The sequence below is a fragment of the Eurosta solidaginis genome, chromosome 5, assembly GCF_040869045.1.
Source record: "Eurosta solidaginis isolate ZX-2024a chromosome 5, ASM4086904v1, whole genome shotgun sequence".
Taxonomy (NCBI): Eukaryota; Metazoa; Arthropoda; class Insecta; order Diptera; family Tephritidae; genus Eurosta; species Eurosta solidaginis.
Genome location: NC_090323.1, coordinates 76,718,890 through 76,746,673, shown reverse-complemented (window position 1 = coordinate 76,746,673; position 27,784 = coordinate 76,718,890). Strand labels below are relative to the sequence as shown.

The 27,784-nt window shown below is 38.0% G+C and overlaps 2 protein-coding genes across 10 annotated transcripts in view; one reads left to right on the top strand and one right to left on the bottom strand.

Moving 5' to 3' along the window:
• Window positions 1-27,784, bottom strand: part of LOC137253063 (protein transport protein Sec24C-like) — a 584,014-nt gene that overhangs the window by 350,664 nt on the left and 205,566 nt on the right. The window lies entirely within an intron of this gene.
• Window positions 1-27,784, top strand: part of bmm (brummer) — a 263,847-nt gene that overhangs the window by 131,006 nt on the left and 105,057 nt on the right. For all 6 annotated transcript variants that reach the window (XR_010947612.1, XR_010947614.1, XR_010947613.1 and 3 more), the window contains exon 4: window positions 6,301-6,409. Coding sequence is in view for 3 of the 6 variants with exons in the window: in XM_067757478.1 (XP_067613579.1) it covers window positions 6,301-6,409 (109 nt within the window). In the remaining 3 variants the exon portion in view is untranslated. The remainder of the gene's footprint in view (window positions 1-6,300; window positions 6,410-27,784) is intronic.

Below are 27,784 nucleotides of genomic sequence, written 5' to 3'. Positions count from 1 at the left end.
ACATGCCCTAATCTAAAATTAATCGCCAATATATGTATAACCTACGCATTTAAATTTGTTCCATTCCTGGGAACTAGATTGTTTTCTGTAAAATTTTTACGTTTCTCTTCTATTTTGTGCTTCCATTTAGAGATTACGCCCCAGAGGTAGAACTTTTTCTATGAAAAAAAAATTCCTATCTGGCAAAATTCGCTTTCTAAAATTTGTTCATACATACCGGTTATCGAGGAGAAAATTTATATTTGAAACCTAGCTATATAATTAAAGATTAGGAGTTAAGTACAAAAAGGAAGATAATCTCATTATATGTAAACTAGGTCTAACTCACCTTTCATATGTGACATTAATGCCAGTCTTAAAACTTATATCAAATGGTATTCATTCTCATTTTGAAAATTTCTTTATCAGCAAAAAATGTTTTTCCACAGCAAAACCCTCTTTCAGCATCAATTTTCATACCCATCCTTAACGATAGAAAATTATAGCTTTAATCGCATAACGGTGGGTGCAATGATATAATAGGGTCGAGATAGACATAAACTTTTGTATATCAATATTATCAGCCTTACTATGGTTGTCAACGTCAACCATCACTTCGTATCGTCATCACGTCGTATCGACATCAACGCCACGTCAATGCTAAATGGGTATTTACTAAAGAAATGTATTGACGTTGATGTGTTCGATAGTTTTATAGAAAAACTATGATTCCTATACTTTTGACAATTGTTTATTTACAATTTGTTCCGTGGTTATTCGGTAATTAGTGTAAAATTTGTGATTTAAAATGTTTTTCGTATCGGACAGTGAAATTTCGACTGAGGACGAGTGCAAGGAGATGTTACTTCTCCAAAGAAAAGAGATGATCCAAAGGTCTGACATTTTAAATTTGCCAGATAGGAAGTTAGTACTATAATTGTGCTGATTTCCATTAAAGCAAAATTCTCCATTCCGCTCAAAATATAAAGAATTTATTTAAAATTTGTTGGAACTTTCCCCCTGTTAAACCCCTTGGTTGGATTCTTTTCCAATTCTGCACCAAGCTCCGTGAATTTTTTAAAGCCGAATTTCGTATTGCAGCGCTTGTCATCACCAAAAACTATGTTGACAAATTTTGCGTCACGTCACGTCAACACAACTGCAATATTGTTTTAGCAGATACCAAAAACGCGTCAACACCTGTCAATAGTTATCGACTTACGCCGATACCAATTCATGAGCATAGACACCAATTTTCTCACTATTGACAGCCATAATATGGCTGAATATTTTGATTGCGCCAGGTCCGTCTGCGGCTCACGCATTGAAAACCAACATTATGGCCTACGTTACAGAACTCTAGCCCTTTACTCACTACTACAGGGCTACATTCTCAAAAGAGAGTTCAACATAAACACTACATCTAAAAACAAATATTTTCTTTGCTTGCTGCTATCAAACAAATTTTTTTAAAAGCAATTTTTATTCGAATAGCAAAAACTTCTATCTAACTAAACTAAGCTGAGTTTAGAACAAATACACAATCTCTTCTAATAATATGAAGTACCCCATTGGATGATAAAAGATCCAATGGGGTACTTCATATTATTAGAAATTTACAATATAGCTGCCAAAGCGGTTTTTTTGCTCTCCTAAGGGTACGCTTACTGCCAAACTGGAAAAAGAAGCGGTAAAGATGGGTTTGATGGTGAATGAGGACAAAACGAAGTACCCTCTGTCATCGAGCAAAGAGTCTGCGCATATGCGCCTTGGCAACCACGCTACTGTTGGCAGCCATAATTTCGAAATAGTAAAAGACTTCGTTTATTTGGGAACCAGCATAAACACTAGCAACAACATTAGCACTGAAATCCAGCGAAGAATCAATCTTGCCAATAAATGCTACTTTGGACTAGGTAGGCAACTGAAAAGTAAAGTCCTCTCTCGGCGAACGAAAATCATACTCTACAAGTCACTTATCGTACCCGTCCTGCTATATGGGGCAGAAGCATGGACCATGACAACAGCAGATGAAGCGGCTTTGGGAGTGTTCGAGAGAAAATTTCTTCGAAAGATTTATGGACCTCTACGCGTTGGCGATGGCGAGTACCGAAGAAGATTTAATGATGAGATGTACGAGCTATACGCAGACATCAACATAGTCCAGCGAATTAAAACGCAGCGGCTGCGCTGGCTAGGCCATGTTTAGCGAATGAAAGATGATGCTCCGGCCAAGAAAGTGTTTCTATCGAAACCCGCCTATGGAAGCAGGGGTAGAGGGTGGCCCCCACTCCGTTGGAAGGACCAGGTGGAAAACGATTTAAACTCCCTTGGCGTGACCAATTGGCGCCGGTTGGCGGAGCGAAGGAGCGACTGGCACGCCTTGTTGGACGGCCATAACCGTTTAGACGGTTAAGCGCCAATTAAGTAAGTAAGTAAGTAAGGGTACGCTTACACAGCCATCGATAAACCGAAAAATTGCAATCAGCTGATGAAATCGGCCGGGCTGGTGTTAAAATTGCAACCGATTATCGGCCGGCAGCTTTTTTTCTTACAATTTACTTTTTCGCAAAAATACGCTTGCGTTTATGCTTTTATGTGCTTATCTCATATTGGGCGCCTGTTTTGCACACAATTAGTAAATTTTTCAGTCCATCACACAAATAATTTATTTTTCACAGTAAATGCACACAATTTATCGGACGATAAAATTGAAGACGTGCGAATTTATCGGCAGTGAAAAACGACAACGGCCGACAACAATTCGGTGATCTAAATACATGTGTTTATGTTTATGGGACGGTTACGACCGACATCGGGAGATCAAAATCGGTGGCTGTGTAAGCGTACTCTAAGTCGACGTTACGTGTAATTATGGACGACGAAAATTATTTGGAAACTCACCTAAGAACATTGCCAAGTACTAGGTTGTACTGCTTGTAGTTTGTGAAGGACGTTCCTTAACTGAAAGGTTCTGATTTGTGAAGTTATTTATGAATGCGAGCATGAATATACGCCGTTCTTAGGATGGAATTACGTCAACGAATGTTTTCAAAAACGTCTTCTGCCATTCCTACGTCGTCAGCATGGTCCAACTACATTTTTGCCGGTATTGGCTCCAGAATATTACGCTTTTGTCACATTCGAAACTAACAATTTACATTATGCTACCAAGTAAGCGACATTGGGCTCTGATGAAAGCAAAACTTCTGAAAGTAGGGAAACCAACAAAAATTATTTAAAAAAAGTAAAAAGATAGTGGTGAACAGTATCGCTAAGTGGACAAAGCAGATGTACAAAACTTGATGTCGAATTTCTCCAGAAAAGTTCGGGTACATAGACAGCAACGAATAAATTTATAAAATTTCTTTACCTCACAGCAGTTCTGCAGGTCTGTCACTAGGCATTAGAGCTATAATAGCCGTTGTAGCAGGAGCAAAAAAAAAAAAAAAGACGAAAAAGACAGAGAGTGTAGACCGATAGTAGGAAGCAGTTATATACAATCGCACTCATTAACTCGATTTAAAGTAGTTAAGTTTTTTTATTTTTTTATTTTAAGTATAATTTCCTTGTAGTTATTCCTGTTCAGCACGAATTTAACAGACGCTGGGATGTTGTTCCAGAGCCTCACAGTGTTGATGAAGAACAGTCTGGATGATGTTATGTAGTTGTATTTCGGTATAATCAGATTATGAACCCTAACGGATTTTGTTGGATTTAACTTTTCATACAAATATTTTGGGGACTTCCATTGTAGTAATTTGAATATGTACATACAGTTTCGAGCAGCAAAGTAGTCATGAATACTGCAACCCAGAATATCGTTCCTCCATCGGGATATGTGATCGAATTTCTTTAGACCATAAATATAACGGGTAACATTATTAAATAGGACATTAATTTTGTGAGCGGAAATTGAATCAAGCTTGTTGTAAACAAGTTCAGCATACGTTATGTGGGGAATGATAAGATGTTTAGCTAATTTTCGCCTAGTTTCCAAAGGCGTGAACGACGCAGACATTCGCAATCTACGTAAGATACAATACACCTTACTGACAGTACCATTAATGTGATCACAGCAGGTCAGCCTAGAGTTGACGACAAAGCACTATTGCCAATAAACAGCTCTGGAATATCCTCAACATGCACTACTCTTATTACATATTGGCGTAATAATTAATTTTTTTAGTCATTATTTCTTTTTATTAGTCCGGAATAATTATTCCTTTTTGAATTCCTCATGGGGAATAATACAATTAAAGAGCATTACTCTTATGGAATAACAAAATTCAAACGCATTCCGCAAGTGAATAATAGTATTGAAAAGCGCAAAGGATTGGGGAGTGTTGCAGTGCAATGAATGGAACCCATGGAATAAAAAAAGAGTAATTAGTCCGCAATACGAAATGGAATTATGACTAAAATTGTTTTTCCTCTGGGGCTGCAGTCAAAGGAATAACTATTCCATATGGAATACGTTCCTTAAAATCTCTGTTCGTCTCAACTTATGCATACGAAATTGATACAAATGTGAAGATTATGTTTAAACTCCGTCATTTGAGCTGAGCTCACTCGCTTTAGTTCTGAGCTTAAGCTCAGCTGACTTTGAACACACGCGTCTTTTTCGCTAAGTTGAAACATGTCATCGCCCGACGTGGTGTGTATCGTTGTCGCTCGGCATTGTGTTTTAAGCATAAGTGTGACAAGAAAACATTTTAATTTACGTACATTCGATTATTGAATACAAAAACAAAAACATTTAAACAGCAATATATCACCACTCTGATGTTTGTGAGTGTACCTAGCCTGTAGTAGCAATATATGAGTATTACATACATATTGTGACACTAAGTGATACTCACATCACTAATCTGATACTAAGTAAATGAAGCCACAACAACAATAAAGCAAGCTGAAGCCGAAATATTGACAAATTAAAAAACCAATGCAATTTGAAACATATTGTTTTATTTAACCACGGCTTTTAAGCTCATTATTATTAACACTTGAACGTATAAGGCTATAAAAATTACCAAAAAAATGATGAGTTTATAGCTGGTAAACAAGTAGTGAATTCTAGAAGATAGAAACGCCTAGAAGTTTGCGAACGAGACATCACAGAGTATAAAAGGAGTCAAAGCTGAGTAATCAGTTTGATTTAAGCACGCTATTGGTTGCGTATAAGTGTTATTGTGAAGTACTCCAATAAAGACCATTTTGCATTATTGAATATCGGAGTTATTTATTCAACAGTTTAGTAATACGAACGTTAGTAAAAGGTTGCAAATAAGCGGAATTTCAGTAAATTCGTTACAATATGTATATGCTTGAGCTAAACAATTTGTTATTTACATTTTTCGAATAATGTGGCAGGAAAACTTTCAACGTGCGTTCTTTCAAAGTGACGCCACTGCCAAAACGATGCAAAATTCGAATGTGTTCGGAACCTTGGTTTGCACAGTTACAATGTACCGGTAGACGAATAAAATTAATATACTCTGTGTGGTAACCACAGCCGAGTACAACAATAAAAGCCAGCAAATTTTACTTACGTAGAACAAAAGTTTTTACCTTAGTCATATATTTATCTCCTTAGATAATATGTAAAAATTGCCAATGAAAGTTGTATTAATGCAAAAAAATATATTTTCGTATTTATTTCTAGAACGGTCAGGCAGCTTCCAAAGCCATTTAGAAAGACATTTGCGAGTGCTTAACGAATATACTCATATTTTTTAACGTAAGAAAAAAATTAGTTTAATTTGAATGATGTAATATATACTCAAATACTTTATAACCTAGTTAATTGAGAGAAAAGTAATAATTACAAATGTACAAAAAGCGATATTGTTTAAAACGTTTGAATTACTTTTCCATTATTTACTTTTGTATATAAATAAAGGAACATATTACGATTATGTTTAAAAACGAAATGGAACAGATATTTTATTGTCATTTATCGAACATATATAATGATTAAGAATATATGTATAGTTAATATTAATTTATTTGAAAATAAAATGATAATGACTCAAATTTAGTTTTGAGCTCAATTAGAGGTACATGTGTAATTATCATAGTATTAATAAATAAATGCACAAATTCAAATACATAGTAGATATATTAATACATATTTTCATTTGGATATATTTATTTGGAAGACACTTAAACCTTTTTGGCTATAAATGGCTGACCAATTGGCTTGGAAACTTCACTAAGCCTAACTAGAATTAAACAAAAAACGAACATTCGAAATTTTACTTCATGAAGAATAATTATATATATTTCAAAACACCTGACCTTACTCTATTTGCTTATTAGAATAACATCACTAACACCAAAACTGACTAAACATGTTCGCATGAGGGTTGAAAATATATTGAGGCAGTTAACCAATGCTGTGCAGTGTCATATTTTAAGCAAACTTACGGTAAGTACATACATAATAAAATCAGAGAGCGTTATAATGTTAATAATAATGAAAAAAAACACTTTAACATTATTTTGTTTTAGTAATATGGATTTATTTATTTGATTACATTATGCATGTTGTTAAAGTACTTTTTACCCTAATTTTAAATGTAGGAGGTGTTTTTTCCTAGCAGCTCTATTTTCCGAAAAATTGAATAATAAAGTTGTTTGCGCGGCAATGTGGACCCGGGGGAGTCGGGCGTGTGCGTCGCAAATAAAAGAAATAAAAAACAGAACATCGCGCAATAACAATTTTTATTCACTATATTAACAACGGAAATTAATCACTATACTTAGGAATAATAAGGAATTCACAATATAATTGGCAAATGCCAATTTATGGAAATGAGTAATTGCAAATATTAATTAAGTGACAATCGCAAATGATTAAATTAATTCAATGCACAATTCACAATGCACTTGGCAAGTTCAAATTTACGAAAATTATTAATTGCAAATATTAATTACCATGAAAATCTCAAATTATTAAAGTGACAGCTTACTTTCTAGGATGATTCCTAGATATTTTGTGCAAGATCTCTTCTGTAGGGTCACCCCTCCTAACTTAGGCCTGATCCAGTTTGGGACATTGTACCTCTTATGTACAAGACCTTATCCGTCTTGTCCGCGTTGACTTTCAAACCGACATTTGAGGTATGAATATGAATATCCCGAAGCGCCCGACCTATCAAAGAGCTAATCGTTGGAAGGCACATTCCACTTATGACAATTGCAACGTCATCTGCGTAAGCCGTAAGTTTTACTACTCCAGCAGTAATCACCTAACATATGTGCGTTCTAGTGCCCTTGATATCGCTGTTCTATAGTGCGGAAGTCCTGATGAAAACGTTCGCCCTGCTCTTCACTGATATCACCTAAATTCTCAGGAAGCTATGGGGAAAGTGCATCTTGATACTCATGTTTACACTGATGAGATGTTGATAGTGTAGCATCAGTTGGTCTATATGCTCAGAGAAGTTAGAGTTAGTTACTGTTTCCTAAAAAGTTTTTTTTACAATCAAACGAACTCGTCCTATGCAGATTTTTCAGGTGTTTTTATTCGGCTAGTGAACTGTCGATCAGAAATTAGTTTTCTAATATCCCCGAAAGCCTTGGGGAGGGTTATCGATGTTGATGGTCCTATGCCGGATGCAGATCCAGTACGTTCCGGTCACAAGCACCATAAAGGTACTAGCCCGACCATTTCGGGAACGATTTGGTATGACCACATGCAACTTTCTAGGCCATTCCACCCTCCCACCCCCTAGATCCATCAGGAGTTCGGGGTCGCCAGAGCCGCGGCTGTTAATGAAACAGGACTCACCGCGGGTAGGTGGGGTGACAATTGGTTTGGAGAAGCTAAATATTGCGCTGGCAACCCCTTGAGAGGGTTGCGCGACACAACCCCTTGAATAAACTTGGTATTTTAGTCGCCTCTTACGACAGGCATACCTACCGCGGGTATATTATAAGCCCCCTAACCCGCTGGGACATATGGTACTCTTCTTTTGCTGTGATTGAATGTTCAATAAACAAAGAGCCTAACTTATTACCATTATGTAAGAGCACACATTTCAGACTTCGTTTTGACAAGTCGATAAACAAACGCCACTCGTTTGGGTCGTAACTTTGTTGCCCCATTGCCGTCACACGACCTAAAATATTGTTGCAAAACCCTAAACTATCCTCTTCAGTAAAGAATAGAAGTAAATTTTTTTCCCTCGAGCGGTAGTACGTGATATGCGGTTCCTTCATTACCAAACTCCTTTTCTTTAATAGTGAAGACAGCAGTTGTGCTGCCAACTTTGCCAGTCAAAGATCTTTAACTATGCCATCTAATTCATGTTGATAGATAAGTTAAGGCTCACCAGGGTCGATTAAATCGGAATCATGCTATCATCTTGATCACTGTTGCTCGATGCATTCTGCTGAATAAAATCCCCTGAATGATGCCGGAATGTACTGGGTTCAGGTTCTGATGAATGTCTAGCACTAAGAACTGGTCGAACAGCAGTCAGTAGGTTGGGATAAATTCATTAAGAGTGATTTCTGCGGCTTACTCCTTTTATGTTTACCACACAGATATAACAGTCGCTGTGATGGTCCGACGGTTCACGCCATATCAATTCAAGTGGTATTGTTTTATTGTCACATAAGCGTAATGACGCAACACAACTTTTACATATGACACTTGGAATCAAGAACAAATCCTAGAACAAATAAAACAAAAACTGTTTGGATTGTTTACACACATTCTTCTTGGTGAACTCATAATAAATAACTCAATAGATTACAGCAGTTAGGTACTACAACTACTATGGTAATATGTCAACTGAAAAGAGTTTGTTTGTATGAAACCCGTATTTCAAAAACTCGAGTTGCTAGAAGGCAATTTAGGGGAGATTTGAAATCAGCGACCGGCAATTAGTGTGAAACCACAGGAAAACTGCATGCAAAAGATAAAAAGTTCTATTTTAGCCACCATTGTTATTATTACAGCTTTTTAGGCCTAAAACTTAAAATGCTACAATCAATAATTACGTCTTAAAATTAATATCAATACTAATATTCTAGCTGTCGGAACGCAATAGATTCCGAACGCAGAAATTGCCAACATTTTGTACAAAACAAGTGTGATATCTTTTAAATAAGGATTATTAATTGGTATTAGAGAAAAATTTAAAAATTTCCAAACGGTGATGGTTACTGGGGCATGCTTCTGAATTTCACTTTTAAATCAGCCAGGTTTTCGTTAGCTGAGTTTTGAGCTTGGAATTTCTAACATTCATACTTCATATTGTTGTAAAGGTAGATGCATCTATCCACTCCGCGGGATGTACCCATTCCAATATAGCAGTACAAAAAATGAAGTGGGTCCGTTTTACACTCAGAGAAGAACGCCGTTTTAAAATCCATCACCACCGAACTCAAATCAAGTTTTTCATGTTCTTACTTTTTTCTCTTGAAAAACGAACGACCTGTTCTTAAAACAACCACCTGAACTTTTCTTGAAATGAGAACGGCTGGTTTTAAAATATGAACAATAGTTCTATCAATGAGAACAATGTTCCTAAATTCATTTCAAGTAAAAAGAAAGCGTACAATTCGTTTGCACTGCAATGTTAAACACAACAGTTGGCACAAGCTATGAAGCTGTTGTAGTGGCACAGCGGCTATGATGTTGCGGTTGCGATCGCGTGGCGCTAGTTCCACACCGTCAAACTCTGAAGTTTTTTAAAACAATTTGTTTACCTTCTATTTTTTTAAACTCTTATTTTTCGTTCAGTTCTATTTTCCATCACATATGCACAGGTAATTCTCAAACATGTTATGAAATTTTTAAGTATATATTCATATTGCATCATCAAATAAGAATTTCTCAAAAAGGAAAATATATGAAAAAATGCATGTTATGCGTTTTTTCTTAATCTTTTGGATTTTAGTAATATTTATTTTTTTTTTAATATTTATATTAATGACAAAAAAAATTATTATTAATAAATGAAAATAAATAAATAGGTACTTATTAAAAATATTACCTTCCCACTGCCACCAATGATCAAGCACAAACCATTCTTGAATTGAGACCGACAACTCTTATATCGACCATCGACCATATCGAGCTTCGAGAACGACAAATCTGAAATCAATTTCAAGTAGTGCTTCAAATGAGCACAGGTGGTTCACACACCAATACCAAACTGGTCACAAAATACGAACGGTGTGCTTGGAAAAACTGTTCTTAAAACAAGCCCATCGTTCAGGAGTTAAGAAAAATCGCACTTAACAAACTTGTCAACGCATGTTCTTAATTTTGAACTTGTTTCGTTCGTTTTAGAACGATATTTTCTCTGAGTGTATGAGGCTTTTTTGCGGGACATAGTGGAGCACATGCACAACGACCATTCCACAATCTCGAATTCAGTGCTGTGATGTTGGCACGACTCCAATAACTTATTTTATACAAACTAGTCCACTTGGCTGCCAGATATGTTAAGATTGTTATCCATATTAGAGAATCAGGATGTAATTCTTGTAACGCGAATATCAGCTTGAATAAATTTGAGCTCACCACCATATAAAATCGATCGGACTTTAACCGCTCGGGGATCATCTCTCTCTGATCTATATTTTACTTAAATTGAATATACAATATTGAAAACAAAATAAAATGAAAAATCAATAATATTTTTGCTTTTGAAATTTGATATTTGAATTTAGGTTGAAAAGTATGCTCATAAAAATTCGAAATTTTTGTTTTGCACTGTTTCCAGGGACTTTGGTTGTTTCTCCATTCAGCTAGAAATTTAGGTCAACTCGCGCCCAATCTTAATTTCAAAAAATCTATAAAAGGAAAACCAATTTTTTCGGAAACATACCGGAAGTGTCCGACCATCATCTTTATTTCAGTATTACCAATACTCACATAATTGCTCATCCATAGAGGGTTACCCTCAAATAACCTTAGGCTACGTTTACAGCTCGGCCAATCTGCCAACAGGTCGCCATTAGCCCGGTATAGGTATATATTTAGTTCTTACATCTAACTAATGTATAAGGCATCCTGCTCTATTCTATCCCGCTCTGCGGGGTCATCTTTTATACTTTCGAACCATCTCTTTTTTCCTGTAAATATTCCGTTTATTGGTCGACAATTGCGCCACGTTCTTCTGCCCAGAACAAAAGTCTACTAGGAGTGTCCCGACAAGTCTTGTGGATGGAGTTATTCATAACATATTCTACGTCTAGCAATTTAAGGCACAAACCAGCGTGGTTTATAGGATCTCTAAGTTGCCCTAGATACGTCTTAAAAACCCTGTTCACTCGTTCAACTTGGCCCTCGCTTGGGGGGGAGGCGACGGTTATTTTAACATGATCGCTATTTCGTCTAGAAAGAAAGCTACTAAATTCCAAAGATATGAAGCATGTTCCCCAATCACTTATAATTCGCCTCGGCCTGCTGAAATAATTAAAATAATTATTCAGAGCTGACGTAACTTCTCTAGTACTAGCAGAGTTAGGTGGACGGCAGCGGACCAAAGTGTTCGATATGAAGAGTATTATACGGCAATAACGTCATAGGGATAGCACAAAAGTTCCTTCCCCTGGAACGTAGGGGTGTGGCATACATAAAGTAATCCAGGAAATAACAGATATTCTATTGGGTTGGTTGCCGTCAGTCGGTCACTGAGTGGATTGCGAACTGCGAGGTTTGCAGCAGAGGGAAAGGGTCCAAAACCCGAAGTCATGGCCAGATGAAGCAATATATCTCAGGTGCGCCATTTGAAAGAATCGCTATGGATGTCGCAGGTCCATTTCTTACTAGCAACTGCGGAAACAAATATGTACTGGTGGTTATGGATTATTTCAGCAAATGGCCAGAGGTATACCCAATCCCAAATCAAGAAGCGGAAGCAATTCAAGGTATGGTGTACCAATGGAGTTAAATTCTGACCAAGGCAGGAATTTTGAATCAGCTGTGTTCCAAGGAATGTGTAAGAAGTTGGGCATTCGAAAAACACGGACAACTGCATTGCATCCTCAGTCCGATGGTATGGTGGAACGTTTCAATAGGCATTTAATGAACGTAGTAAACAAGTACCATAAGGAGTGGGATACACGCATATCATTATTCTTGATGGCTTACCGATCGGCAGTGCATGAAACAACGGGCCAAACCCCTGCAAAAGTAATTTTTGGCAATGACTTTAGACTGCCAGCTGATTTGAAGTTTGGGATAGATGCCGATGCGGAGAGAAATGTCAAGAAATCCACTGGTGTCTTGGAAGAAGAGCTGAGAGGGATACACGATCTGGTAAGGCAACGAGCAAAGATTATGAGTAACAAGATGAAAGCGAGGTACGATAAAGCAATTAATTCGGAAGGGTTTCAGGAAGGAGATTTGGTGATGTTATACAACCCACAATGAAAAAAAGGTTTGTCCCCGAAATTGCAGTGTAATTGGGAAGGCCCATACAAAGTTGTAAAACGGATCAACGATGTAGTGTACCGCATACAAACCATTGGCAAACCACGAACCAAAATGAAAGTGGTTCATTTGGAAAGGCTGGCAGCGTTTAGATCGAGATATTTGTCTGATCGGGACTTAGGTGGAGGGCAGTGTTACGAATATTAGCAACACTAAGGGGTACTGTCATCTCTAAGCGATACTAAACAGTGACTTGTATGCACATCAACAAATGAATCCTTGTGTCTACCCATATGTCCATACAAGCAGCGGAGATAAAACGCACAAACACATGCATATATCTGAGATGCTCCCAAAAGTAGGCAATGGTTTGTGCAAGTATCACTCACAAATACACGCGCATATGAGAAGCTATAAACGAAGTAATTTTATAACAGATAACTAACTAGTAAATTCTAGAATAGAAAAGCCTAGAACTATGCAACGAGGAAACCAGACAATATAAAAGGCAGCAACAGTAGAGGCGCGACAATCAGTTTGATTTAAGACGCTATCTGGCGAGCAATAGTAGTGTTATTCTGAAGTACTTTAATAAAGGCCATTTTGCATTTTGGCATAGTGGAGTTATTTATTCAACATTTTACTGATTCGAACGCTAGCAGAAGTTTGCAAATAAGGGAATTGCAGTAAATTCTTTACAATATCTAGATTCAACATTAGAAGCGGTTTTTGAAAAATATGAAATTGGGTGAAATTTGTTGTCGTCCCGCATCTGCAGTAACACAGCGCCGAAACCTATTGAGCTAGCATTGCAGTGCAATTCAGTTTAATTTTCACGATTATATATCGCTAACACTGGCGCTTCTCCTAATCGAGATTTTTGTTCGTTAATCGCATTAATACACGTCTCGTTAAATTCAAATGTGGTTTGTCATTTGAATCAATTTTGTAATGGTTTGACTATTTGAGAGAACTATGGCACAAAACGGCGGAAGTAGGAGAACAACCCTATGCAGAACTGTAGTTGCTTTTGGTTTGTATGCATTGTAAAGTTCCTAATACTTCTAATATGTAAACCATTTGGACGGAATCCTGAACTACTGATTTCGTATCCTAAGTGGTAAATTTCTCTGTATACAAACTTTGATTTTTCTTAATTAAGTTTAAGTCCATGTCGCTGTAATACAGTTTGCAATAAGGTTTAATGTTCTTATTTTCCGCGTGTGGCTGGTGCAATATCGTCCATATAGATAATTATCTCTGTTTTTGTCAATTAGGTCACGGAATATAGTATTAATGAAACGCTGAAATAGAGCAGGAGCATTTTTCAACCATACCGGCATCTTTAGGTACTCGATACTGTTCGTTAGGGGTTACGAAGGAAGTTAACGGAATTGATTCCGTTGACATCTACACTTGATGAAATCCACTCTTTAAATCTAAGGTAGAGATAATCTTTTATTGCTAGGAACTCAATACATTCCTCAATCAGGGGTAAAGGGTAGTTATCACGAACAGTTATTTTATTCAAGGCCCTACAGTCAATACACATACGAATCTTTCCGTTCTTCTTTCGTACTTACACGATTTCGGAAGCGAATGGCGAGTTACTGGGTCGTCCACTATGTGCTGTACATTACTCCTATCTAAGTAGCCCCGCGGAGTGCAATGAAATGGAAATCGGTCATCAGATGCATGGTATAAATATTGCCAGGTAAAACCATTTACTCTTCTTGGCGGCCATAATGGTTTTTTGATTTTTAAAAAAATTTTAAAATCACTCTCTTAAACTTTGTGGAAATGCCAAACCAAAGTAAACACAAAAAAAAATTGTTGGTTTAACATTTTTCACTTTTTTGAATGTCAAAACAATAAAATGCTTATGAAATAAGTGAAAAAATATTTCGAAAACTTTTGAAATCGGGTTTTATGTACATATATGGCAAAAAAAATTAGTTACCAATATAACGGATGCCTCAACACGTCCTATACATAGATAAGATACATTTTTTAATTGGCCCTTAACCGTTTAGGAGATGCTGGTAGTTGCGTAACCAGTCACTCCAGCTAACCCTGTTTCGCGATAACTGACGCCAACAAGAGAAATCAAAGTCTTCTCCCACCAGCTTCTCCGAACCCAGTGGAGATCTTCCCATAACTTGCCCACGCCAGCAAAAACGCTGTAGCTCTTCGCAGCTTAGCTGGACATTATCGTCCAGTTGGATTATGATAGTTCGTGGAGGCTGAATTTATCGGTATTTGAGTTTACAGCTGTTTCGGAACTTGATGTGGCGAGATGCATAAATAAAATAAGGTCCAACGCAATCGGTCAGGACAATATACCGCTCAAATTTGTTAAAATAATTGCCCCGTACATTCTTCCTACATTGACGCATATTATCAACCACAGTATTACTACCTCCTGCTTCCCTGATATGTGGAAGGTTGTCACGGCTATACCCATTGCAAAAACTAAGTTTGCAGATTGTCCTAGTGACTTTCGGCCTATCAGCATTTTGCCAGCACTCTCGAAAGTCTTTGAGATATTGTTGTCGGAACAAATTCAAGACCATGTTAGCAAACATAGTCTGCTATCACCATTCCAGTCAGGCTTCCGATCAAAGCACAGTTGCTCCACGGCTATCGTAAAAATTTTAGACGACATCAGGGCACCCTTTGACAAAAACCAGTTGACTTTATTATGCCTACTTGACTTCTCAAAAGCCTTCGACTCTGTGAACCATGACCTGCTGTGCTTAAAATTAAAAAAATATTTTGGTTTTGATGACTCCGCAGTGCGGCTCATGCGAAGTTATCTGACGGGTAGATCCCAGTCTGTCAAAGTCGGCTCCGAAACTTCAGGTCTAAAACCACTATTGGCAGGGGTACCCCAAGGCTCTATCTTGGGTCCACTAATTTTTAGTATTGTTATTAATGACATATTTAATGCATGCCATCATGCTCATATGCATGCATATGGTGATGATGTCCAACTATATTTGTCGGGAAATCATGAGGGGACAAATGATTTATGCTCAAGATTGAATAATGACTTAACATCCATATTTGAATGGGCCAGGAAAAATTACTTATGCATGCACAGTGAGAAATCATATGTGTTGCCTATATCTAAAAAACGAATAAGTTTCTCAAGTATTCCGCCCTTGCGCGTTGCCAGTAAATGTCTCAAACTCGTTTCAAAAGTGACTAATCTTGGTTTTGTTATTAACACGACGCTGTGTTGTGATTATCATGTAAATTCGGTGGTTAAGAAAGTATACAATATCTTAAGAAACTTACGAATGTCTGCTATTTATATTCCGGTCAATGTTAGAAGAAAACTTGCAATTCAATTGATTATGCCGATCATTTGCTACTCTGAGCTAGTGTACAGTAAACTGAGCTCCCAGTCTGCTCATAAAATTGATGTAGCATTTAAGCATGTTACACGTTATGTATTCGGCTTAGCTAGATTTGATCATATATCCAGCAGGAGAGAGCTTCTACTGGGCTGTGAAATCTTCGAATATCTGAAAGCTAGAAACAGCATTTTCCTTTGTCAACTTATCATGTATAAGGAGCCTAGTTACCTATATGATAAGCTAATATTCCCCAGGTCTGCTCGAATCAAGGACCTAATAGTACCAACTTATAACTATCTAACATCTGGACGGCTATTCTTTGTCAATGCTATTTGCCTATGGAACTCTATTCCTGTATCCATTCGTAGTAGTCTAAATAAAAGCAACTTTAAAAATGTTCTTTATGCTCATCTTAGTTGAAACCATTATACTTCTTGAGTTTTCGCCATCAATATGTATGAGTGTAAACAATGTTTTGTTATTGAATTTAATTATTTGTTTATTTTAGATACTAGTAAATTAAGATACTTCTCTATGTCTAATATGATAATTTAACCTACATAACCCCCTGTTATTACTTTTGTTCTTTTTTACATGGCGATTTATCTTTTTGTTGTACTATAAAAGATCCTTGATCTTATTGTACTAATACTATTTTTGCAATAAATGATGATGAAATGAAATGAACGGTCAAAGTCTGCTGCCGTGGTGTAGAGCTACTGTGTTGGCCTATCCATCAAAAATATTTAAGAAAATTTGTATAACTGGTATTGATTGTCCATAGGCATTACCTTGGCACCAAAAGTTCGTCCGCCTTAGCAGATAATTTTCTGGGCTGGCACAAAACATGTATTTAGGTGAGCCAGCTCGTAGAAAAACGAATACACGATACGTAGCCTTCGAATTGGATGGAAAGCTAGACCTTAATCTCCTCAGATATATATCACACCAAATTGCTATTATTAGTAGATATGTATCTCTTCCGTACACCTTGGCGGTAAATCGGGTTTTTCTTCCCCTCACCCCAGAAGAGGATCGTGGCCTAATGCTTCTTTGTGCGGGAAACCACACTACAATTCTTGAATTGAAATTTCTGGAATGCGGTTGACCGTTGAGACTTCTTTCCCTCCAAAAAAAGTTATTTCCACCAATAAAAAATTCGGTTTTGGATAAAATATCATAATATTAATATTAGAACGCAAATATATATAGTAATTCTATACGACAGCATGACACTGGTAATACGCGTCCAAAAATACCGAGAGAGGTGTGAAAAGACTCATATTGACCTCGAAAACAATAATCCGAAGGCGGAAAATAAAAATTTTAGAGTGCTCCGAAACGGGAGGGTGGAATCCATAGTATTTTCGCGCAGAACACCTTTCTGCATTAGCGCCATTTGGCCGCGCTTATATAAAATTACACTGGTTTGGAGACCAAAACTATATCCGCGCAAACCACTTATGTTCACTTTTTTTTTTTTGTGGGTACCACACAACCACATGAAAATTTTCAAAATTTCTTTTGCAAATATCTCTTGACAGACCCAAAATTGTTTACCTCCGCTTTCTGATTCGCGATCCTTGATCCAAAACGCGTCTTTTGATACCCCTCTTAAGAGTGTCATGCTGTCGTATAGAATTACCAAATATATTACAGTTTGTTATATTTCTGTTATGAAAACAAAACCAAAATTAAAAATTAAAAATGTGAGAGCAGTGAGGATTTAAAAATTTTTTTAAACGTCATTTCGGCTCTCACCGGTTTTACCTTGTAATATTTATACCATGATATCCGTTTTTAAGTATGTACGTTCTATCAATCGCTTCATATCTAACTGTTGACTTGATAGTTTGGGATCAATATCACAAGAATATTTATCCGTAATCATGTTATTGCACAAAATGTCTGGAAAACCAGCGGCGCTATTGGTGATGTAACATTCATATCGGCACTTAGCATCACTTTCATGGAAAATTGGTTTACTATTACTCGAGTTAACAATGGTCCCGTCAATGTACGTACTTACAGTTGCTAGTGACCTATTTAAGTATATCTTGCTATTATTAATGGATTTCAAAAATTTTCCATTTATACTAGCTAATTTTATGTTAAATAACTTCAAAAGGTCTCGTTCCAAAATAACTGGCAAATACATACTATTATTAGCAAGTATTATCAATTCAACAATATTTGTGTTATTTTTAAAGAAAATCTTACATTTGATAAATCCAGAAATCATTAATGGCTTTCCACCTATTCCTTTAAATGTTGTAGATGTTCTAGTCTTTGTCCTTCTACCAAGCTCTTTTGGGACGCCAGACACGCGAATAAAACTAACCGGGATACCGGTATCGAAAAGAGAAAATTCAACGTTAGAAAAGATCCACTAGATAACTTAAATGTTATAATGTGTTCGTATTTGTATTCCCCGATGGTTTCGACATCGTCTCCGTACGGCATCACTGTGTCTACGGCAGCTAGGACTTCTTTCCGCTTAAAACTTTCCTTAGGTTAGGGCAATTTCGATGATCATGCCCCATTTTCCAACATTTAAAACTATACCTCTCTGGCCTTAACGGATACGCACAGTTTGGCTTTATGTGCCTATTTTGAGAACAATTAAAACAGAAGACTTTTTGTTCTATCCAATGTTTCACTATGGGTGACGGCTTCAGATCAGTCTATGTAGTAAAGTATTGGTTTTGGTAATGGCTAATTATAGTTTTAAGCTCGTCAGTATCTCGTGTCGAAAGAAGCAAATGAGTATTCGGAACACTATTTCCTACGCCGTCAATTATAAAGTCAACTACCTCCTGCTCTGCTATGTTAGCTCGTTTAGTGACTGTCACATTGACAGAAGATAGGAATGCATCGATTCAGCATTCTTCTTCCACCGTCGTTGGCTAAGCATCTTGTATATCTCATGTTTGATCACCGCAAAGTCGAGTTCTTTTACTAATGCCCCTTTCAATGTGTTATAATTTAACGCTGTTATAGGTGAAGGAAACACACGCGCTGTGCCAGTCAAAGTGCGTCGCAGTGCAAGCAGCTCAAAATTTTCGTCCGCTCCTGTCGACTGCATTATCTCTTCAAAGTCTCATAGGGTAGGCGACATCATCGCCATTAAATTTGGGCAGAGCGTGCTCGATATCACCAAAACCAAGTTTTCGATGGCATTTCAGTGTTGATTGGTCTAGAGCGAAAAGGTTAGGAACACTAATGAAGCCAGCGTCATTAACGGCATCGGGGGACGCGTTGGCAACTGCAATAGCTGCACGAACAGAAGTGGTAGCAAATAAAGCCGTGGCGCCATGATTTTTAGTATTGGCAGCAGTTGTAGGCACGGAAGTTATACAAGTATTGACAGCACCATTGGAAACATTAATGGCAGCGTCAGTATTGGTCGTAGTTTTGACACCATCGGTCTCTAAACCAATTTCTTTTGCAGTATTTCCCGGTCCACCCACCACATTTCGCAATAAATTACGTAGCTGAGCCGTAAAAGAAGATAGTGGAAATTCCACATGGGTCTCTTGTAAAGCATAGATAATTTCATGGCGTGGGTTGGCCATAGCTTTGATATTTTGTTGTATTCTGATGGAGTATGAGTGAACTACACATCTGAACTTGTGATATCAAAGATAAAGCGGTTGCTCGAACAGCAAATTGTCGATTATAAAGTACTGTATTGAAACACGTCTATTATTTCAATATTACCAATGTTTGAACAATTTCTCATCCATAGAGGGTTGTTACCCTCAAATAACCTCAAGATACGTTTACATTAGTTTACACCTTTATGAAATATATTTTGCTTGTCCTGTTCCGTTTTAAAGAAATGTAGTCTGATGATAGTAGTAATGATTTTATTTTCCATTACCACGTTTTAGTGGGTGTCAGTGACAGTTTCTCTTAGCCGATGCTAAGCAGTGACTTGTATGCACATCAATAATTTAATCATTATGTCTACACATATGTACGTACACGCAGCGGAGAAGCAGCGCACAAACATATGCAGATATCTTATCTTAGATGCTCCCAAAAGTATTCAATTATAATTGTGGAAGTGTCGCTCACAAATGCACGCGCATATGAGATCTATACACGTGCATCTGTAGTTATAATTATATAGCAGTAACTAAGTAAATTCTGGAAAAGCCTAGAAGTATGCAAACGAGACATTACAGAGTATAAACGGCCGCAACAGTAGAGGCACGAGAATTAGTTTGATTTAAGCAATCTATTAGTTGCGAAGTATAAGTGTTACTGTGAAGTACTTTAATAAAGGCCATTTTGCATTATTAAATAGTGGAGTTATTTATTCAACAGTTTAGTGATTCGAACATTAGTAGAATGTTGCAAATAAGAGGAATTGCACTAAAATCGTTACAATTGGTGTCAGAAGTGGAATTGTTGTATAAATTCCGAAGACTTCGAATACAACTTGGACATGGCAAAGTTAAGTGAATTAAGGATACATCAACTTAGAAAGGAGTTGGAAGGCCGAGGATTGAATACAACCGGCAATAAGATCGAACTTCAAGCACGGTTACGAGACGCTATGGAGTCGGAAGAAATTAATGTAGACGATGATGTCTTTCATCCTGATGGGGACCAGACAACAACAAAAATTTAAGAGAAGAACGGAAGTCCGAGTCCAGTCGCAAGCGGCGAGAATAATGCGATATTGGCTTTGTTATCACAGATATCGGCAAAAAATGGAAACCCAGGAAACACGCATAACAGAAATGTCATCACAAATATCCACAAATATGGCATCTCAACTGGAAGAACAGAAAACGTATATGTCATCACAGATGGAATCCCAAGAGACACGAATAACATCTAAGATTGAGGCACAGGAGACGCGTATTTCCGAAATGTCGGCACAAATTTCAGCACAGATATCGTCTCAGATCTCCACACAACTAGAAGAGCAGGAAGTCCGTATATCATCTAAACTGGAAGCGCATATAGAAGGAAAACTAACCCAGTTTCATGAAGGCTTCAGTGGTCGTCAGGATAAAATAGAGGCAGAGATGGATGCTTTGAAAGATAGGATCCAGGAATTACAATTGAACCGCCCAGTCACTTCAACGTCTAATCCGAAGGTAAAAACTCCATCCTTTGACGGTTCTGTTCCTTTCCAGGTATTCAAGCTTCAGTTTTAGAAGACGTCAGCAGTGAACAACTGGAATGCGGATGATAAAGTTGATGCATTGTTCGTGGCATTAAAAGGACCAGCTGCCGAAATCTTACAGACTATTCCAGAGTACAAACGGAACAGTTATTACGCATTGATGGATGCTGTAGAACGAAGGTATGGAAGCGAACACAGGAAACAGATTTGTCAAAAGAATTGCAAAACCGTTACCAAAAAGCTAATGAGACTTTGCAAGAGTTTGCTTCGGATGTTGAAAGGTTGGCTCATTTGGCGAATGCGGACACACCCGTAGAGTACACCGAGAGGGTAAAAATCCAGATTTTTATAAATGGCATATGGGACATAGAAACGAAGCGAGCGACATATGCAAACCCAAAACCCACATTCGCAGAAACGGTATTCCATGCAATGACTCAGGAAACAGCGTCACTTTTGAGTAAGCCCACATACAAAGCTCATCGCGTGGAAGTGGAAAGGCCAGATTGGGTAGACATAATTTTGGAAGCACTGAAGGGATTACAACAAAAAAAATGCCGGAGTTATGAAGTGTTTCAAGTGCGGTAACCCAAGTCACATTGCACGTCATTGCAGCACCGGTCATGGTAGTTCCAACTTGGCTGGTCGTACACGCAAAGCTGGAGGAGATAAGCAAGAGCGAGTGAAATGTAAAGATCGAGAACTTGCCCCAGCTATTGAATGTCCTGTGATACCTATCTCACAAACTGGAAAGAAATCGAGCAGTCTTACCGTCAAAGGAAATGTGGATGGCAAGGAGCGTGTACTGACTGCAGATACGGGCGCATCTCATTCTTTAATCCGAACCGATTTGGTCGACAGGAGAGTAAAGCCATTACCTGTAGCAAGATTGCGTACGATTACTGGCGAGTATAACCGAGTCCAGGGAGAAGTGGTATGTGAAGTCTTAATTGGGGAGGTCATGGTTCCACACAAATTCGTTGTGGCAGAGATCGTTGATGAAGTCATATTGGGAGTGGATTTCTTTGTTGACTATGACATCAGGATCGATATGCAAAGAAGGATTATGTAGCATAAGACCAAGGATGTGCCACTTAATTTCAGTTTTGAGCAAGGGTTCAGCAGTAAGCGAGTGCTGGTGAAAGAGATTCGACAAAAACCACAAAAGTCAAAGGTAGCAGATCGGGCAAGGGTTGATGGAACGAATGGGCCAAACAAAGCAAAATCAAAGATACCTGCGAGATAAACACTGGGATTGACAAACCCTAATGGACGCACTAAAACGACTGAAAGAATTTCCAGAAAGGATGCAAGGGTGGTTTCGAGCCAGCGCGCACTACTGTTGTGAAAGGTCAAGGCGATACTGATGATGTAAAGTCAATCCGTCAAGATCAAGCTCTGCGAAGTAGTTCTTCATTGGTCAAACAACAGAGTGCGAGGGAACGATCCAGGACAATGAGTACTAAGATGAAACGCAGGTACGATGAGAACAATAATTCGGAAGGTTTCTTGGCGGGAGATTTGGTACTGCTATACAACCCTCACCGGCGGAAATGTGTCCCATCCAAATTTTGGTGCAGTTGGGAAGGCCCGTGCAGAGTTATGAAGAGGATCAGTGATGTCATCTACGTATACAAACAATTGGGAAACCACGAAATAGAATTTTGGTTCATTTGGAGAGGCTAGCAGCGTTTAGATCGAGAGATTTGTCTGATCGGGACGATCAGACTTAGGTGGAGGGCAGTGTAACGAATATTAGCGGCACTAAGGGATGCTGTCATCTCTAAGCCGATGCTAAGCAGTGACTTGTATGTACATCAATAATTCAATCATTATTTCTACACATATATGTACGTACACGCAGCGGAGAAGCAACGCACAATCACATGCAGATATCTTATCTGAGATGCTCCCAAAAGTATGCAATTATAATTGTGGAAGTGTCGCTCACAAATTCACGCGCATATGAGAGCTATACACGTGCATCTGTAGTTATAATTATATAGCAGAGCCTAGAAGTATGTAAACGAGAAATTACAGAGTATAAAAGGCCGCAACAGTAGAGGCACGAGAATCAGTTTGATTTAAGCAATCTATCAGTTGCGAAGTATAAGTGTTACTGTGAAGTACTTTAATAAAGGCCATTTTGCATTATTAAATAGTGGAGTTATTTATTCAACAGTTTAGTGATTCGAACATTAGTAGAAGGTTGCAAATAAGAGGAATTGCACTAAAATCGTTACATTATTATACTAGCAGACCCGGCAGATGTTGTTCTGCATAACTTTTAAGTAGTTTTTACCTCTTAATCTTCCTGCCCCTTTCTCAACGTTTTCTCTATCCATTTTTTCACTCCTGTATCTGCCTTTATTTTTTCTTCCTCTCCGTCTTTTCCCTCCCTTCCCTTCTTTCTGGATCCCCCCTTTCCCTCCCCAGCTCCATTTATCCCTCTCTATTTCTCTCTCTTCATCTAACTCAATCTATTTCTCAGTTTCTTTCTTTTCCTTTTCTTACATTTCCTTTCGATTTTGCTATCGGAAATAAACCAATCAGTTAAATCCCGTTGGATTTCATTTGTTCACAGTTGTTTTTCTCTTTCAGTTGAATATTTTCCATTTATTTTATAAAAATGCATGTAAATTTACACACATTATCATTCTTAATAGGGGAAAGCATAAAAACTCAATGCGAAACAGTATTTTGATTGAATTTATGGAGAAACATACAGATATTGCGAAGGGCTTTACGAAGCACATCATCTAAAATCGTTGACACCGTGCTTCTACCTACACTTATGTTAGAATCCTTGCCAACTGATCTTTGATAGGATCCTTCAGCTAAAAATCGTAACGTAGCTGCTAGTTGCAGCACTGGCGGAACTTTCGAAGGAGTTAAGCGTTCTTCAATGGTGTCCAATACCATTCGGAAAGCCTCTTTGTTTATGAGGTAGTACGCAATGAAACTGCAAATACACTATAAATATTATAAACCCACATTAGGAACTATTTTTAATTACGCTGTCTCTGTCAACTCAAGTGGATTGCTGCGATCTCTCAAAATTTTCTTTTTGACCTTCTCGTAACTTTCTTCTAATAACATAAATGCTACAACTGCTGATGCCATATTGATCTCAATAAATTTGTGTATTTCTGTTTAGATGCACAAAACAATTATTTTATAAAATTTTGCCAAAAAAATTAACATCAAAATTGCCGGTGCACCGATAACACTGCAAGACAGCTGATTCGGACATCGCTTTTATTTACATTCGAAAAGAGCAAAACCAATACGGTTTTATGACACCAATTTAAATCATTATTGGTTTGTAATTCCGACAAAACGTAAAACCGACTTGTATTCCATGACAGCCCTGACTAATCAAGTATTTTTTTTTATGCAGAACGAAGGAAAATATTTCAAAGTTTTACTGGTAAGAAGAAATACTCCAATCGATCCATCCGTTATGAATTTATAGTTGTCTGAACAAAAATTTTAAGACTGTTTACTACATTTTGGCAAATTATTACGAATATTTTGTATGGGAGTATAGAAGAGTGCTGTTTTTCGATTTTTTCAGACAATTTTTATAATTTTTTCCCCGTACTTCAAGCAATAATCTAAAAAAGAAATAGCGAAACATTCAGCGACCCATTTTTATATTGTAACGAATTTTAGTCGTATTCCTCTTATTTGCAACCTTCTACTAACGTTCGGATCGCTAAACTGTTGAACAAATAACTCCAATATTTAATAATGCAAAATGGCCCTTATTAAAGTACTTCACAACAACACTGATACTTCACAACCAATAGCTTGCTTAAATCAAACTGATTCTGCTTACTCAGCTTTTGCTCCTTTTATACTCTGTGCTGTGTCGTTCGCATACTTCTAGGATTTTCTTCTTCTTGAATTTACTACTTGTTTACCAGCTATAAACTCACCTGCTATAACTACAGATGCACGTTTATAGCTTCTCATACGCGCGTGTATATGTGAGTAATACTTCGACCGATGATTGCATACTTTTGTGAGCATCTCAGATATATACATGTGTATGTGTGAGAACTACTTTGCTGATAATTGCATACTTTTGTGAGTATCTCTCCGCTGCTGTATGTACATATGTGTAGACATAATGATTGATTTGTTTATGTAGATACAAGTGACTGCTTAGTATCGGCTTAGAGATGATAGTATCCCTTAGTGTTGCTAACATTCGTCATACTGCCCTCCACCTAAGTCTGATCATCCCGATCAGACTAATCTTTCGATCTAAACGCTGCTAGCATCTCCAAATGAACCACCTTCTATTTCGTGGTTTCCCAATGGTTTGTATGCGGTAGATGGTATCACCGATCTTCTTCACAACTTTGTACGGGCCTTCCCAACTACACCAAAATTTGGATGGAACACCTTTCCGCCGGTGAGGGTTGTATAGCAGTACCAAATCTCCCTCCCGGAAACCTTCCGAATTATTGTTCTTGTCATACCTGTGTTTCATCCTAGTACTCATTATTCTGATTCGTTGCCTCACACTCTTGTTTGGCCAATGAACTACTTCGTAGAGCTTGCGCTTGACGGATTGGCTTCGCATAATCAGTATCGTTCCCATGTTTCACAATAGTAGTGCGCCATGACTTGAAACTACCCCCGCATTCTCTCTGGGAAATTCTTTCCTTCGTTTTTGTGTGTCCATTTGGTTTTGAAAATGCAAGTGTTTCTCTCGCTGGTACTTTTGATTTCGCTTTATTTGGCCTATTCGATCCATCAACCTTTGCCCGATCTACTGCCTTTGACTTTAGTGGTCTTTTTCCAATCGCCTCCATCAGGACTCGCTTACTGCTGAACCCTTTCTCAAAACTGAAGTTGAGTGGTACATCCTGTTTCTTATAACGCATAATCCTTCTCTGCATATCGATCCTGATGTCATAGTCAGCTAAGAAGTCCACTCCCAATATGACTCCATCAGCGATCTCCGCCAGAACAAATTTGTGTAGAACCGTCACCTTTCCAATTAAGATTTCACATATCACTTCTCCCTGGACTTGGTTATACTCGCCAGTAACCGTCCGCAACCTTGCTCCAGGTAATGGCTTTACTCTCCCGTTGACCAAATCAGGTCGGATTAAGGAATGAGATGCGCCCGTCTCTACAGTCAGTAAACGCTCCTGGCCATCCACAATTCCTCTGACGGTAAGACTGCTCGATTTTCTTCCAATTTGCGAGGTAGATATCACAGGACATTCAATAGCTGGGGCAAGTTTTCGATCTTTACATCTGACTCACTCTTGCTTATCTCCTCCAGCTTTACGTTTACGACCAGCCAAGTTGGAACTACCAGGACCGGTGCTGCAATGGCGTGTGCCCTGGCTTTCCACACTTAAAACATTTGATTGCATCATTATTCTTCTGTTTCGTTCCTTTTAAAGCTTCCAAAATTGCGTCTACCCACTCTGGCCTTTCTACTTCCATACGGCGTGCTTTGAAAACTGGCTTACACAGAAGCGACGCTGTTTCCTGAATCAGAGCATGTGATACTGTTTCTGCGAATGTAGGTTTTGGGTTTGCGTGTGTCGCTCGCTTCGTTTCGACATCCAGTATTCCATTAATAAAGCTCTGAATTTTTACCTTTTCGGTGTATTCCACGGGTGCGCCCGCATTCGCTAAATGTGCCAGCCTTTCAATATCCGACGCAAACTCTTGCAATGTTTCACCAGTTCTCTGGAAGCGGTTCAGTAACTCCATTTGGAATATCTGTCTCCTATGCTCGGTTCCGTATCGTCTGTCTAAAGCGCCCATCAATGCTTCATAACAGTTCCGTTCGCCCTCTGGAATGGTTTGTAAGATCTCAGCTGCAGGCCCTTTCAATGCCATGAACAGTGCAGCAACTCTATCTTCAGCATTCCAATGTTTCACTGTTGACGTCTTCTCAAACTATAGCTTAAATACCTGGAAAGGAACAAAGCCGTCAAAAGATGGAGTTTTTACCTTCGTATTGCTTGCTGAAACAACTGGGCGATTTAGTTGCAGCTCCTGTATACGACCTTTTAAAGCATCTACCTCAGCCTCGATTTTGTTCTCAAACTGCATTATTTTTTCGTCCATACGGGCTTCTAGTTGTGCAGAGATCTGCAATGATACCTATGCTGAAATTTGTCCCGACATTTCGGATATACGTGCCTCCTGTACTTCAATCCTGGATGCTATTTGTGACGACATTTCGGATATATGTGTCTCCTGTGATTCCATTTGGGATACCATATATGTCTTCTGTTCTGCCAGTTTAGATGTTATATTTGCCTTTTGTTCTTCCAGTTGAGTTTCCATCTTTGTTGTTATACGGTTCTCCTGGGATTCCAGTTGAGATGACATTGTCGATGTTTGTGCAGATATTGCAGCCAAAATCATGTTCAAGTCTCGTAACTATCTGCGATGTTTCGTTTTTCTCTTCAATTTTTGTTGTTGTTTTTCCACATCAGGATAAAAGACATACTCGCCCACATTAATTCCTTCCGTGCTTGAAGTTCGATCTGATTGCCGTTAGTATTCAATCCACGGTTCTCCAACTCCTTTTTCAGTTGCTGGATCCTTAATTCACTTAACTTTGCTATGTCCAAGTTGTATTCGAAATCTTCAGAATTTATCAATTTTTTAACAATTTCTCTTCTGAAACCAATTGCAACCTTCTACTAGCGTTCTTATCACTAAACTGTTGCATAAATAACTCCAATATTCAATAATGCAAAATGGCCTTTATTAAAGTACTTCACAATAACACTGATACTTCACAACCAATAGCTTGCTTAAATCAAACTGATTCTGCTTACTCAGCTTTCTCCTTTTATACTCTGTGCTGTGTCGTTCGCATACTTCTAGGCGTTTCTTCTTCTAGAATTTACT